The 15,982-nt window shown below is 43.0% G+C and overlaps 1 protein-coding gene across 7 annotated transcripts in view; it reads left to right on the forward strand.

The window, feature by feature from the left end:
• Positions 1–15,489, forward strand: part of MAP2K4 (mitogen-activated protein kinase kinase 4) — a 140,033-nt gene extending 124,544 nt beyond the window's left edge. For all 7 annotated transcript variants that reach the window (XM_060253370.1, XM_060253373.1, XM_060253367.1 and 4 more), the window contains 4 exons: positions 5,015–5,092; positions 9,196–9,344; positions 12,867–12,912; positions 13,203–15,489. In XM_060253370.1, coding sequence (XP_060109353.1) covers positions 5,015–5,092; positions 9,196–9,344; positions 12,867–12,912; positions 13,203–13,316 — 387 coding nt within the window. In that variant the 3' untranslated portion in view covers positions 13,317–15,489. The remainder of the gene's footprint in view (positions 1–5,014; positions 5,093–9,195; positions 9,345–12,866; positions 12,913–13,202) is intronic.
• Positions 15,490–15,982: the final 493 nt, after the last annotated feature.

Genomic DNA, 15,982 nt, shown 5'->3' on the forward strand with positions numbered 1-15,982 from the left:
GCCTAGTGGTTTTACCAACTTTCTTCAGTTTAAGCTGGAATTTTGCAATGAGTAGCTTATGATCTGAGCCACAGTCAGCTCCAGGTCTTGTTTTTACTGATTGTATAGAGCAGGGGTGTTAAACATGCAGCCTGTGGGCTGAATCAGGCCCCCAGAAGGCTCCTATCAGCCCCCTGAGCAACTGGCTGTCATTTGCTTCCTTCTGTTCTCTTACTTCCTTCTGCATCACAGCTTGCTTTGCAAGGCTTGTTCAATTGCACAGGAGCTACAGAGCAAAACCTCTATTTTCTCCATTGGCTGAGGCTCCTTCCTTGGGGAAGAAGAGGGGGGGAGGCAGAGCTTGTTTTGCCAGGCTCTCAACCACACAGCAGAGCTACTGAGCCAAATCCCTCTTCTATTGCCTGTGGCGCCTCCACCTCCTGGTCCCCTGGGGAAGAAGGAAAGAGCCAGAGCTTCCTTTGCCGAGCTCCTTGGATCCCATGGGAGAAATACAAAGAAAGCATCTTTAAGACCAACAAGTGCTAATGTTCTAAACATGTTTTATTTTATTTTTTTTTAAAAAAATCTTTAATTGTGTGTGTCCTTTATAAAGTTTGTATCTCTGCTAAAAAAAAAAAGGTAAAGGTAGTCCCCTGTGCAAGCACCAGTCGTTTCCGACTCCGGGGTGACGTTGCTTTCACAACATTTTCATGGCCAACTTTTTTACGGGATGGTTTGCCATTGCCTTCCCCAGTCTTCTACACTTCCCCCCCAGCAAACTGGGTACTCGGAAGGATGGAAGGCTGAGTCAACCTCGAGCCGGCTATCTGAACCAGCTTCTGCTGGGATCGAACTCAGATCGTGAGCAGAGGGCTCCGACTGCAGTACTGCAGCTTTACCACTCTGCTACCTAATCTTAAATAGGAAGACATGTGACTCGGCCTGACAAGGTCTCATTTATGTCAGATCAAATGAGTTCAACATCCCTGGCATAGAGCTTCTCCACCTTTGACTGCAAACTATCTCACAACATATCATATCTATATTTATTGCTCAGACCATTTGGTCATAAGCAAATGGCAATGAAATAGAAAATTCATCAGTAATATAGATTTTACAGATTTTACAAAATCAACATTTAGAATCAGCAAAGTGCACAGCATAAAACATCATTTCCCATTTTCTTAAAATCCTCCTCTTGACTCTTAAATCTAAACACTCCCAGAAGAAATTTTACAACTGAAACTGTGATGGTTAGATCAAAGCCACCAAGCAAAAGCTGGAGCTTATTTGCCTCAGGCAGATCAGTATCGAAAATTAATGGGTCGAGAAACTGTTTTTGTAAGTAGTTATACCTTTGGCAGACAAAAAACACATGTTCTACAGTTTCAACAGAACCAGATCCACAACCACATAATCTCTCAGAATAGGGATTTCTCATGTAGTGCCCACTAAGAACAGCAGTAGGGAGCACATTAAAGCTGCCTAAAAAGAAGGCTGTTCTGTAGGCTGGGATGGCCAGAGAATCTATATAGGGACAATAGGATTTGGAGTATGTAAAACCAAAAAAGGCAGGAGAGCACACACTACAAGCATGGAAAATAGTGCTGTTTAAGTCACACTGAAACAGTCTTTTTTTCATCAGGGATCAAGTTTTGGAATAAGACAAAGTCAACAAAAAAGCATCTTCCAATCCCAAAGTCTGCAGTTTAGAATCTACAAATTCAAGCCAAGGGTTAACAAATGAGTCTCTTTGTAGTACAGATAAGAGACTGTCTGCAGGGAGGGCCAGAAGAGATTTTAACCAGTATCCAAATACTGCAGCCCATGCTTTAGCTCCCGAAGATTGAATCCCCAACTCAGCTCTAATGGCACAAAGTATAGAATCAGTCTGATTTCAGTGTTGCCCATCTGGTGACGTCCATGTGTAGAGTCACTTCTTAGATTGTTGTAAGACGGTGTTTGCTATGACCAGCATGTTCTCTTGACAAGACTCTGTTAGCCTTTGCCCAGCTTTATTTTGTTCGCCAAGGCCAAACTTTTCCATTATTCCGGTTACCTTTTCACTGCCTACTTTAGCATTTCAGTCCGCTGTGATGTTAAGGACATCTTTTTGGGTGTTAGTTCTAGCAGGTGTTCTAGGTCTTCATAGAAGTGGTCCACTTCAGCCTCTTCCACGTCAGTGGTTGGGGGATAGACTTGGATTACTGTGATGTTGAATGGTTTGCCCTGCATTCAGACTGAAATCATTCTGTTGTTTTTGAGTCTGTATCCCGTTATTGCCTTCCTCACTCTTTTGTTGACTATAAAGGCCACACCATTTCTTCTGTGAGACTCTTGCCCACAGTAATTGATATAATGGTCCTCTGAGTTAAATTCAGCCATTCCCGTCAACTTTAGTTCACTGATTCCCAAGATGTCATTGTTCAGTCTTGCCATCTCATGTTTGTCCACATCCAGTTTACCCTGATTCATAGATTTTACATTCTGCATTCCAATGCAGTATTGTTCTTTGCAGCATCTGACTTTCATTCACCCTCAGACACATCCACAGCTGAGCGTCCTTTCGGCTTTGGCCCAGCCACTTCACTCTTTCTGGGTTACTTGTACTTGCTCTTTGCTCTTCCCCAGTAGCATAGTGGACACCTTCCGACTTGAGGGGCTCATCTTCCAGTGTCATGTCTTTTAGCCTTTTGTTACAGTCCATGGGGTTTTCTTGGCAAGGATACTGGAGTGGGTTGCCATTTCCTTCTCCAGTGGATCGCATTTTGCCTGAGTTCTCTGCTATAGCCTGCCCCTCTTGGGTGGGGCTAGAGAGGGCTCTCACAGCAGCTGCCCTTTCAAGGACAACCTCTGTCAGAGCTATGGCTGACCCAAGGCCATTCCAGCAGGTGCAAGTGGAGGAGTGGGGAATCAAACCCGGTTCTCCCAGATAAGAGTCCGCACACTTAACCACTACACCAAACTGGCTCTCCAGTAGAATATTTAGTAGAATATTTAGTCTGGATCCAACCCATAATTTATAAATATAAGCTTAACCATGGCTCTCAGATGGAAATCGCAAGAAACTTTAACCATATGGGGGGCATACGCCCATTCTGGTCTTGAGCTATCTGGTGCACAGAGTTCCTTGCTAACACAGTTATCTCTGCAGCTGTTTGTTAAGTGGTCCCTGTCCTGTACCATTACTATCTTAGGCAGGAATTAAGGCCTTTGTGAAGTGGGTTAAGGCAGGGCTGTGAGTACACTGCTATTACACACTCACTCCATGAAAACATATCCTTTGTTGTTAGACACAGATTTCAGTATTATGAGAATCTCCACTTTCATTAAAGGAGGGGATAGCTAAAAGCAGGCTTTCCTCTAGCGGTGAAGATAGCCTTGAAAGTCAGTAGGCACTGCCTGCTGAAATCTCTGAAGCAAGGCGATGGTCATTGAGCACAGCCAGCTTCAGTGCTCCTTCCATCTCAACTTGGAAAATAATCAGTTACACAAAATATTCTGTCATTCAAATTTGCACAATTTATTCTGGGTACAAAAGCTGAGTTACACAGCTTCATATTCTAATTTGGTTTAAACTGAGGGCCAAGTCATGTTAGGAAGGAAATCCATGTGGCAGACACCACTGTGTCCTGCTCAAGGCTGAGATCATAGAATGAATCATAGAGTTGAAAGGGACCTCCAGGGTCATCTAGTCCAACCCCCTGCACAATGCAGGAAACTCACAAATACCTCTCGCTAAATTCATAGGATCAGCATTGCTGTCGCATGGTCATCTAGCCTCTGTTTAAAAACTTCCAAGGAAGCGGAGCCCATCACCTCCTGTGGAAGCCTGTTCCACTGAGGAACAGATCTGTCAGGAAGTTCTTCCTAATGTTGAGCCGGAAACTCTTTTGATTTAATTTCAACACGTTGCTTCTGGTCCTACCTTCTGGGGCCACAGAAAACAATTCCACACCATCCTCTTTATGACAGCCCTTCAAGTACTTGAAGATGGTGATCCTATCACCTTTCAGCCGCCTCCTCTCCAGGCTAAACATGCCCAGCTCCTTCAACCTTTCTTCATAGGACTTGGTCTCCAGAGATACCCAAGACAAGTCAGGAGCCACCTGTACTAGCACCAACACTGCAGAGTTCTGTTATTCTAGCAAAGGATGAAGATGGCCTTAAATTCTTCTGCTAGGGAGGTCCAAATGCAAGACCAGCTGTTAAAGGCATTGTGCCTGGTTTACTGACTTCTGTAACCAGAGTATTCCAGTATCAGTAGTATGGAGGTTAAAGAGACGATGTGGAGTGGTGATGCATTTGGAAGAGATCCCAATGAAAAGGTTGCTGGCTCTGGGCACGAGGAAGTGCTGATGTGTCATTGAGGCACCCTTCCTAGTAACTGATTGTGGAGGTAGCCTAAGGAAAATATAACTTCCTCTACCACTATTATTGCCACCTTTGCCTTTTGAGAGAATATCACCTGGAAACTGCTGTGTCTGGCCATGGGTGCTAAATTCTAGTGCATGTAAGTTACCTGTACTTGCTATCATGCTTAAAACCATTTTTTTCTCCCAGAAATCCAAAAAGGACTTAGACAATTCAAAAACAGTATCCCTGTGCCCTCTGCCCTGCTCCATGTTTGATATTGGTTATTTGATTTTAAAGCCATTGTTCTCAATCAAGAGGTATTTTTGCACAGAATAAACTTTAACACACCTGTTGCATATGAGAGTTGGTAAAACAGTACTAATAGATAGAGAGATAGTAAGATGTAGCGGCTACAAGTGTGAGCTCTGAACTCCATAAATCTCATCTCACCCACACACTCCCTAGGTGACTTGAGCCATCTCTGAGCCTCGAACCACATGAATAGCGATAGTCATCTATCATACAGGGCTCCTGTAAGGATTATTAAGATCATATCTGGGATGTACTTCACAGTAACTTGTTGACTGTTGCCTGTTTAGTTAAGGTATGCATTGTCTGATATCATAGCAATGTTTTGTATAATTTTCTTATGTAACTTGTATTCCTCTTTTCGTTTCAGCCGGAGAGGATAGATCCCAGCGCATCCAGGCAAGGATATGATGTACGCTCTGATGTCTGGAGCTTAGGGATTACATTGGTATGTCAGCAAGGTTTGCAATGATCCTAATCGTAAGAACTAAAGCTGCTTATACAGCAAATATTGGATGTGGGAACTGTAAGCGTTAGGCAAATATTGCTCTTCCCAACGTACACAGCATGACAAAGCTTACCTGAATGCCAGATCTGGCTCTGCTGCCCTAGGGAACAGTTCCACTTACCTGGTAAGAACATAAGAAGAGCCCTGCTTGATCAGAGCAGTGGTCCATCTAGTACAGTATTCTGTCTCACTCATTGGTCAACCAGTTAATCTGGAGAGCCAGCAACAGGTCATAGAGGCCAAGGCTTTCCCCTGATACTTCCTCCTAGCATTGGTATTTAGAGATTTACTGCCTCTGAATATGCAGATTTCCTTTAGTTACCATGGCTAGTAGCCGCTGATAGACCTGTCCTCCATGAATCTGGCTAACCCAGGGTTCACAAACATACAGCCGGTGGGATGCATCCATCTCCCGTAGGGCCTCAGTCCATCCTGCCAAGCAACTGACTGTCTGCTGCTTCCTACTTCCTGTTTCTTTTATCGCAGCTCCTTTGCTTTGCAGAGGAGAGAGAGAAAGCCTTCCTTCTATTGGTTGAGGGGTCCCCCCCCTCCTCCTGCTCTGAGGAAGGAGGGGGAATGAAAGAGCCAGAGAAAGAGAGCAGGGGGGGGGGCGGGAAATGGCATCCCATGGCTGCAGACCGACAATGTTTTATTCCATATACAAGCACACTTCTTCAGAGAGATGGAAAGGAAGGGGGGAGGGAGGGAAAGAGCCAGAGAGAGAGAGAAAGAATGGGACCCCCTGTTTAAAACCAGCAATGTTCTGTTCCTGGTATAAGTTTTGGGTGCAAGCACACTTTTTCTCCAGAGAGAAAGAGGGGAGGGAGGGGGGGAAGGAAAGACCCAGAGAGAGCAAGTCAGAGAGAGAGGGTAAAAATGGAGTTCCATTTAAGATCAACGTTTTGTTCCAGGTATAAGATTTTGTGTGCCTGCACCACTCCTTCAGAGAGGGAGGGGGAAAGGGAAGGAGCCAGAGAGACAGACCCCCGCCCTTTCCATTTCTTCCATATTGGGGAGGGGAAGAAATCTTATAGCACAGCTTACATTCTTTATTAGTGGAAGGGAACAAGAGTCCAGCAGCACCTTAATGACGAACAAAGTTGGTGGCAGAACACTTTCATGAGTCACTGCTCACTTCTTCTGACAGAGCTAAATTAGAATGTGAGTCCATCTGTCCTTATACCTTGGAGAATGATTTCAGACACCAAATGTCAATAGCAGGCATTGATAATGAGAGAAGAAACCTAGATTTTGGTTCAGTCCAGGAGGATGCATTGTCTTGAGCTTCATTATCAGTTGCAATTCAGCAGTCTCTCTTTTTAGTCTCCCTTCAAAATTCCTTTGTAAGAGAACTGCTACTCTTAGGTCAGCAATTGAATATCCTGGAAGGTTAAAATGTCCCCCCCGCCCCACACACACACACACTGGTTTTTGAGCGTTGTGGTTTCTGATAGCGGTAGAAAAGAGCAAGTGTATAGTAGTACCTTAAAAACTAACAAGAATTTCGTAGTACGGTATGTTCTTTCCATAGTCACTCTTCACTTCTTCAGATTTATTTCAATTTATTCTTTGCTTCCTCCTGGACTGACTCTTCCTGTACCAAATTGAGACCGAGGTTTCCTGTCTTGTTACACTGCTGATATCTCCATACCTACTACCCCTCTGCATATCACACCTAATCCAATCAAGCTTGCTATTGCCATTCAGCATCCGAAATAATCTGTATAAAGTTAATACCTCTGGTACCTCATGTTACATTTTTTGGCACACAGGGCTCAGCCCAACGAGATTACATTTATGTCAGTGCCAGCCCTCGTAAGAAATGAGTTTGACACCCCTTCTGCTTGTGCCTGTAGCCATCGCGGCATCCTCTGGCAGCAAATTCCTCATTTTAATCATTCCCTGAGTGAAGAATTATTTTCTTTTGTCTGTCCTGAATCTCTGCCCATGAACTTTATGGGATACCCCTGAGTTCTAATACTACGAAAGAGGGAGAAAAAGTTCTCTCTGTCCATTCTTTACTTCTTGCATAATGTTATAAACTTCCATCATGTTCCCCTCTTATAAGTCTCTTTCCTTAACTCAAATGTCCAGACTTATCAGGCTTTCTTCATAGGAAAGGCGCTCCAACCCTTTAATCATCTTAGTTGTCCACTTCTATCCTTTTTCCAGCTCTGCAATGACCTTTTTGAGATACAGTGACCAGAACTGCACAAAGTATTCCAAGCTAGAAATAAAGCCCAGTGTGGGAATAAATACAACAAGCTGTAGAAAGAGGCTCTGGGCAAGTGCCCCAGTCTTGGGCACTGATCATCAATTTGCTATGGCGTCATAGCATGACGATGATCACGTGGTCATTGAAGCTCAGCATTCCTTTCATCTGCAGTACGTTGTTGTCGCCTTTTCTTGTCATTTTTAGTCTTTCAGCATTTTTCAGCGTGTGCTTATGGTGTGATCTGTTTATGGGTTTTTTGGCCTGGTATAGTTGCGTTATAGTATACCATAGAGTGTGCACCTGAGATTCTGTAGGGGAATTTGACTTCAGCTTTCCATCTCCTTCCCCTCCCAGGAAAAGGACAGTCTCTCTCCACAGTGTGGACCAAGGCAGGAGGGAAGCAACCTTAGCAGGGTATAATGACACAGAGTCCACCCTGCAAAACAGCCATTTTCTCCAGGGGAAGTAATCTCTGCCATCTGGAGAGCAGTTGTCATTCTGAGTGATCTCCAGCCCGCACCTGGAGATGGGCAACAATGACTCCTCAGGAGGAAATGGCTGGTTTGGAAGGTGGAGTCTGTGGCATTGTACCTGTCTGATGTCCTACCTCTCCTCAAATCCCACCCTCTCCAGGCTCCACAACTCAAATCTCCAGGAATTTCACAACCTGGATCAGCCCTATCTCCTTCGCAGCCAAACAACAACCTTACGGTTCTTTTGACTCCTTTCCTGGAAATAGTGGCTGTGGCATGGATACATGCCCAACATTTTCCACAGTGAACACAGATGCAAGGAATTAATTTAGCTTCTCTGCTACTTCTCCATCTTCCTTTAAGCAATCCTTTTATTCCTTGGTCATCCAAAGGGCCAACTGCCTGTCCGGCCAGTTTCCTTTTCCAGAGAAATGCTTATTGTTCATCTTGATCCTTTTAGCAATCTGCTCCTTAAATTCACTTTTTGCTGCCTAATTATTAACTTGCACTTCTTTGGCTACACCCTCTGCTCCACCATGTCTGTTTCATTGGGACAGACCTTCCGTTCTACGAGCAGTGACTTCACAGTGCCACTAGAGGGCCATAGAGGGGAAGGGCTGTGGTGGAGCAGCTGCTCTGCAGGTAGAAGGGCTCTGGTTCAATCCCAGGCATTGCCATTTAAAAGGCTCAGGTGGTAGGTGATATGAGAAACCATCTGAGATCTTGGAGAGCTGCTGCCATTTGTAGTAGACCATACTGGACTCAGACCAGAAGTCTCATTCAGTGTGAGGCAGTTTCATGTCTATTCATGTCAATGGTGAATCTGAAAATAAAAGCCCGACTCTTAGCTTAGCTAATTAGAAACTCTGCCCTTGCTCTCTTCTCAGAATAGCATGAGGGTAGAAGGGTGTGATTGCCCACATATGAGCAGAGATGTCTGGCTTGGGCCTGGGCAGTGGAGAGGATAGGATAGGCATGACCTGTGTTTGTTGTGCTGCTGCTGTTGCCCCACAGTAGGCTTAACTAGCTTTGTGTTCATTGATTGGTTGGCACCTTAAAAGTTAATCCCAAATTCAGAGCAGCAAGAACACAACAAAATCAAGAGCCTGTTATTTGCTCACTGAATTATGGGAGGTGCAGTTAATATCTAATGAAAGATGATGGAAAGAATTCATGGTCACTGTCCCGTGGATGACAACTCAGAATGTGTTGTTAAGTCAAAGGGTTTTCTTGTTATGAAGAGAGATCAAATGTTCAGTTAGTACTGCATTTATACTCCGTTTCCCTAGTTCACCCTTTGTGAGCTTGTCACTGACTAACCCAGCCTGTGCTGTCACTGTGTTCTTTTGTTGTAGTATGAACTGGCCACAGGACGGTTCCCCTATCCAAAATGGAACAGTGTATTTGATCAGCTAACACAAGTAGTCAAGGGAGACCCACCACAGCTGAGTAACTCAGAGGAACGGGAATTCTCTCAAAGTTTCATTAACTTTGTCAACTTGTGGTGAGTATTCCCCACACTGTCTGTTCTGGACCTTGATGGCAACAATGTGATTCATGCTGGGGATCCCAGCTCTATGACTTATTCCTCGCTAGCAGTTGCTCCGTCCCTGGGCTTCTGCTTTCCCTGGCTCAAGTGATCAATTCCCCACCAGTTGCTCTGTGGGCACATTTTGATCCGTGGCTCCCTCCACTTTCCCTTGCAGCTTCCGGATCTCTAAAAAACGAGAGCAGAAATTGGAGGGAGCCACAGATCAAAACACCCATGCAGCAACTGGTGGGGAATTGATCACTTGAGCCAAGGAAAGCAGAAGCCTGGGGGTAGAGCAAATGCTAGTGAGAAATCAGTCTGTTTCTGTGCCATATGCCTGTAGCAAGTCTTAAATTATTGCGCCGTATCCAGCATGTCTGATTGGAAAATTTCTAAGTATGAGTAATGCTTTCTCCAAGCTCCTGAAGCAGTTGTCACTCTAGTAGTAATGCAGTGAAACACCGTTATCAGTTGTCTGTATTTAACAAGTAGCACTAGTTATGCCAATAAAGGTGTGATTTTGATATTAACTGAACAACTAGAACTGAGAGGAAGTGAGTTGGTAGTAGGTAAGTCTTGTCTATTTAGCAACACCTTTTGTAACACTCGGCTTTTTTTTAGCAGGAACGCAGTTCCGGCTGGCTTGGTGTCAGTGGGTGTGGCCTAAAATGCAAATGAGTCCCTGCTGGGCTTTTCCTACAGAAAAGCCCTGTGCAAAACAATGCTGATAATTAGTGGGTGTGGCCTAGTATGCAAATGAGTTCCTGCTGGGCTTTTTCTACCAAAAAAGCCCTGGTAAAACTTAATTGTATCCTGGAAATCTTTGTCATGGTGAGGTTTGTTTTGACAGTCATATAATGAATGTGAAGTACTAAGAAACGGATTGCTGAGATGGGGTGCACGTCAGGTCACAGAATGAGTCAAACTAGTCCTTGCTGTTGGGAATTTTGCAAGTCTGTCGGTGTGTCTCTGCGTTAATTTAACTAAAAATATTTACAGTTATTACACATTGTACTGTGGGCTAACTAAAGTGGATCTGAATCAGTTGTTACTGTTAATATGTAGAAAGCTCAGGAAAACAGTATGTAAAGTGTTCAGCGGTGCTTACAATACTGATCTATCGAGGGCTGCTTGGAGCACCAGATCAGCTGGGTGGCACTGCAGTAGTTGTGCCCATGTCTTTGCTGCTGGCCTGGGGTTGAGGCAGTGTCAGCCTGCCTTCTACCTGGTGGGGTGGCATGGCAGGGAGCCCTCCAAACACACATCTGCTGCTAGCTCAGGTTCTTATTGGCTGCAGATGTAGTGTTTCTGCATGCTACCTTACACCCATTTAGGGCAGCAGAATGCCCTGAGTTTATATTAACACTCAGAAGGAGCCATGCAAGACCAAGGATATGCAGAGATACTTTTAAGATGTAATAAATATTTGCCTTTAAATCTCTGGTCATGTGGAACAAAAAGCAGAGAAGAGTATTTTTGTAAGATGAGCTTTGTTAGATTTTAGAAACTAACTGAAGTGGAAGCCACTGGTAAGCTTCATGAGAAAACTCCCTCTATTTCTTTTCCATCTGCTGCAACCTAAGCAGAGGTATACCCTTCCAAGTGCTTTGAAGTCAGTAGACTTCTGTTTAAGATTGCAGCAGCATATTCTCATCAGAGGCACTATTGTGTGGATTTGCTGCCACCTTCTGGTTCATTAGCACCTCTTTCTTTAAAATTTCAAAACCAAACCACAAAGCTGTTAAATTTTGTTTTTGTTTTTGATGAAATGACAGAGCTAGGATGGTTTTGGTTGTGTCCCCCGTTTTGAAGGATAAAGATCTCTATGAGAAAACTAGGTCCTGTAAGAGCAATGTGACCTCTCTCCCCATTCCCAAACAGTTGAGATCTGTATTAATTGATCATTGGATTCATGGTAGGATGAGCTAATGCAGCAGTTCTTTCGCTGTGCAGTCCTCAGCACAGTTGCATTCTTATAATCCTGTTAGCTTCAGTGGTCTTTAGCAAGGCGTAACTCTGTTTAGATTGCTGCTGCAGTTCTGTTTATAAAGGACTGGAATTTCAGAAACCCATCCAAGAGTGGTAGCTTTTTGTGGGGTGGGAGGGGATGTGCGTGTTCAGTCGCACTTTTTTGGTCCGCCCGCATCCTGTCCGTCTACCAGCTCAAAATGCCAGTCTGGATCCAGCCAAGGAAGAAGTGCAAAAGGCCTCTCATAGATGCCATGGGAAATGCTGGGAGGTTGGGGGCTTTCTTTGCCTAAAATTTAACATCCAAGCCAATGTCAGGATCAAACTTTTACTAGCCAGTTAGAGATTAAGGAGTATTATGAATTCAAAGCGGGGTAATTTCATGGTTGCCTACAACCACGGAACCGCCTAGGGCAGGAGTGTCAAACGTGTGGCCCGTGGGCCAAACCTGCCCACCCAGGGCTTCAATCAGGCCCCCAGGGCTCTCTTCTTCCCCCTCCCCCCATCCTGTCCACACCCTGTGAAGCTCCAAGGCTGCAACGATGTCCCCAGCTCCTTTTGCCTTCTCTTTGCAGAGGCTAAAGCTAAAAGCAAAGCTGCAAGGAAAATGCGGAATGGATTTTCTTTCAGGCTTCTGGGCAGAACAAGAAAAGGGGGGAGGGAACCAGCGTGCAGGCACAGAAATGGAAAGTCTAAAGGACCGCTGACTATGACCACTAGATGTCACTCATGTATCTTAAAAACATTAGACGGCAATTTATTCTGTACAAAAGTCCAATCTCTGTCTTGTTTGGTTTGTGGTCAGAACCAAAATAATATTATAACAGCACAGTAAGATACAGTCCCAACTGTCAATAGTCTCACTCCAATAATTTCTAATGTAATGTAGTGAGACTATTGACAGTTGGGACTGTATCTTATAGGGGGAACCTGTTATCAATCCCTGGGCCGAGGGAGGCAAGACTGAAGACCACTCAGGAGAGAGCCTTCTCTATAGCGGCCCCCTATTGGTGGAACCAACTGCCAGAAGAAGCAAGAGCCTTGTGGGAGGGACCTTGTTCAGTTCCACAAGGCTTGCAAGACAGCTTTATTTCAACTTGCTTTTAATCGATAGCCACATATGAGGATACTCAAGAAGACTGAAACTGACATTATTAGAATATGTTATTAGCACCAAATTGTTTTTAAAATGTTTTAATTGTTATATTGTTTAAGGTTTTAATTCGTTAATGTTTAATATCTGTACATGTTTTTATTGTTGTGAGCCGCCCTGAGCCTGCTTCGGCGGGGAGGGCGGGATAGAAATCCAATAAAATAAATAAATAAATAGGGTCTTTATTGTAGAATTGTCTCTTCAAGTTTTCCTGATGCCTCATAGTGTATTATTAATCATAATGGATGCATACTAAAAAGTTACCAGGTTATTATAACATGCCATGTCCTGGAAGTTGTGTTGTCCAGCAGTTCATTTCAGATGTTTTTCTATAAATGTTCTTGTTCCTTTAACATCTTTCTGATTTGTTTTAGCCTTACAAAGGATGAGTCCAAAAGGCCAAAGTATAAGGAGCTTCTGGTAAGTAGGGGGTGGAGGGTTAACAGACATTTAGAGTGCAGCAGTAGCAAAGAATCAGTAGCACAATTGCCAGGAAATTTCAATCCCCTCCCTCACCACTATAGGTGGCATTTACATTTGCACCACTTAGATGATAAAAAATAGATGCCACAGCAGGGGTCCTGTTAGGTGCTCTATGCTGGAACAGTACAGCAACCCATAGAATGTTATGCAAAAGCTCTATGGAAAGTTCAAAGTGCTTTTTATGCTTTGGTGTCACCAAATTTATTTGTTTCTTTCTCTTTGCACAGAAACATCCCTTCATCCTAATGTATGAGGAGCGAACAGTGGATGTTGCAAGCTATGTTTGTAAAATCCTGGATCAAATGCCAGCAACTCCCAGCTCTCCAATGTATGTCGATTGATACTGCTGCTACATCAAAACTCTAGAGCAAGTGCTGAGAGAAAGCAAGATGTACAGAATCTTCATCCCATATTGCAGTGTTTTAACTCGCCCAGACACCATGTGCGATAATGTTGGTGTTTTTCTTTCATTCTGTCTGTATATTATTGTCACTTACAAAGTGCATCCCTGATCACACAGTGTTAGTGTCGGTCAAAGAGAGACCTCATTTGCTCTTTTTGTGGACATATTCATGAAATGTGGAAACAAATGACATTTATTTGTTGACCATGATTGAATAGCTCCTAAAGTTAATTTCTGGACTTGGAGACTTTTCAGCACTACTGGAATTATTTTTATTCTCTCAGACTCTTCCAATTCTTGTTACATATAATTTAAAAGAAAGGATGTTATGCATTGTCTGACTAAAATATAAGGAGACTTTGCATGGGAAGAAGAACTCGTGCAGCCAAACGAGCTGCATTTTATGTTCTGGAACTAGCAAATAGTGCAATAGACTAATCTGAAATTCCGTTGCTTTGTGGTCCCAGTGTGTGTTTTGAGAACAGTGTGGCTCAGCAGAACTTCATGTTGGGGGGAAGTGATCATATAAATGGATTATGTCTTTACCAAAATCTGCATTGCATTGAAAGAGGCTAACAATTAAAACTTTTAAGAGATGGAGAATAATGTATTATTTCCAAGCAAGCCACTCTTTAGTAGTACTAGATGTCCTATAAATTGTTACCTGGTGAGATAAAATTTTGATCGGAAGATTTATTAAACTGCTCAGTTGAACTTAACTGGCTTGTGAGCCGTAATTTCTAACTACTATGCTTGTTAGGTGACTGAACTTCTAAAAGGGCACCGGAGAGCTTGCAGCTGAGCTGCATTATTCCTTAAACATTTGTAAGTCATCTCTGCCCACCAGGCCCAGCTCTCCAGAGTCCTAATATAGGACCTTCCCACAGAGCTCCATGTATGACTTGGAATCTGTGATTATCTACTATCATATCAAAAATACTTCTATCTCCTGCTGTTGGATTGCTCAGGCCCCAAAATTACTGCAGAAAAGCTAACAAATATGCTTTATTGTAGAAAGAGTCTGAAATCTGATAAAAGTACTGTTTTTATGAGAAAGTTTTTTTTAAAGCAGTTAATTATGAGGATTAGAATGTTCAGATTCTTCCAACTATTTGATATAAAAAGGAAGTCTAGAGAAAGTATCATCCCCCCATTTATAAAATAATTCCTATTATTTTGTCCCCTAATCTGCAGCAGGTGAAACTGGTTCCTTAGTTATGGAGGGAAAATGATATTTTCAGACCTGTAGCTATTTAGAATTCCAGTAGACAATCCCTTTTACACATGTAACAAGGAGGAGAATTGTGAGTGAGCTGTCACAAGATTTCTTTGCTTTGCCAGTTCATTTAATCAATCTCCTCCTGGTTTACCAGCTGATTAATAAGCTCTTCTTACAAAAAAGTCGTTTGGATAAGAACACAGTCATCACTAAATGGCTTTAAAATCTAAAGCAGCATCAGAATGGGAACTAGCTGGGATTCTGCTTCTGCTAAGTTTGGGGAAATGATCAGCCTTGCTTAAGAGCCTTCCAGCTGCACATGCCTCCCATTCTGTCTCTGCAATTGCCCCTTGTCCCTGTCAGAAGTTGGACAGCCATCGTCCTCTCCTTCTCCTGCTCTGCTTCTATGTATTTTAACAGAACACTTCCTTACAGTTAATCAGGAAATGGCGGCAGCATCCAATTCAGGCTCAGTGAATGAGAGACAAACGGTTTTAGCATATTAATCATAGATTGTTATAATATACTATTAAGGGTGCAGCATTTATATTACAGTGTATGTTTATAAGATGTATAGTGTTCAGAAGCTGTGAAAATAGTGTAAGAACTGTACATTGTGAGCTCGTTACTTTTTTTCTTTCTTGTACCATAGGAAAAAAAATGTATAAAATTTTATTGAGAAGCTGATGTGCAGGGATATTGCCTTATTGTCTGTAAGTAAAATGGAGTTCGACAATATAATGGCTTCTAAGAGCTTCCAGCTATTTTATCCTTTCCTGACTTATTTCTCTTCTATTTAAAATATTTTACATGGAATCGAAGTGTTAATGTAATAGTTCTATTTTCCCCCCACCTGCAGGTCAGTTGTAATAAATCAAGGATGCAACTGTGACCTTGTTATTTTTGTTTTAAGGTCAGACACATGATGGGAGAAAATTAATAAATGCAATGTAAAATGTAAAAATGCCATTGTCCTCTGGCCAGGTGTCCCCAATTTACTGATGTTTGTAAGGACGAAAAGGACACAGAGGCTCTGTTTTCACACACACACACATACGCTTTCTCTTTTGCCATTCTGAAGAAATCAGTCTTGTCTACTGCCAGGTCCTTAGCCCAGAATTGCATTTGCCTCCTCAGCAGCAGAGTTAGTGATCCATTGCTGCCACCAAAATCCTCATCAAGAGGCTTTTGATAATCTAATCTCTGAATGAAGAAGTAATGGGAAGCCTTTGTTCTAATCCCCCTTCCAAAATAAGAGGACTAGAAACTGACTGAATTGCCAGCTGGGATTTGACCCAGTTTTAAATCTTTGAGCAGCCATAAAATTTGTGCCCTGGACAAATTATTGTCCCTTAGACTAAGCACTCTCAAAGGATGCTTTGCAA

The sequence above is a fragment of the Heteronotia binoei genome, chromosome 13, assembly GCF_032191835.1.
Source record: "Heteronotia binoei isolate CCM8104 ecotype False Entrance Well chromosome 13, APGP_CSIRO_Hbin_v1, whole genome shotgun sequence".
Classification (NCBI taxonomy): Eukaryota; Metazoa; Chordata; class Lepidosauria; order Squamata; family Gekkonidae; genus Heteronotia; species Heteronotia binoei.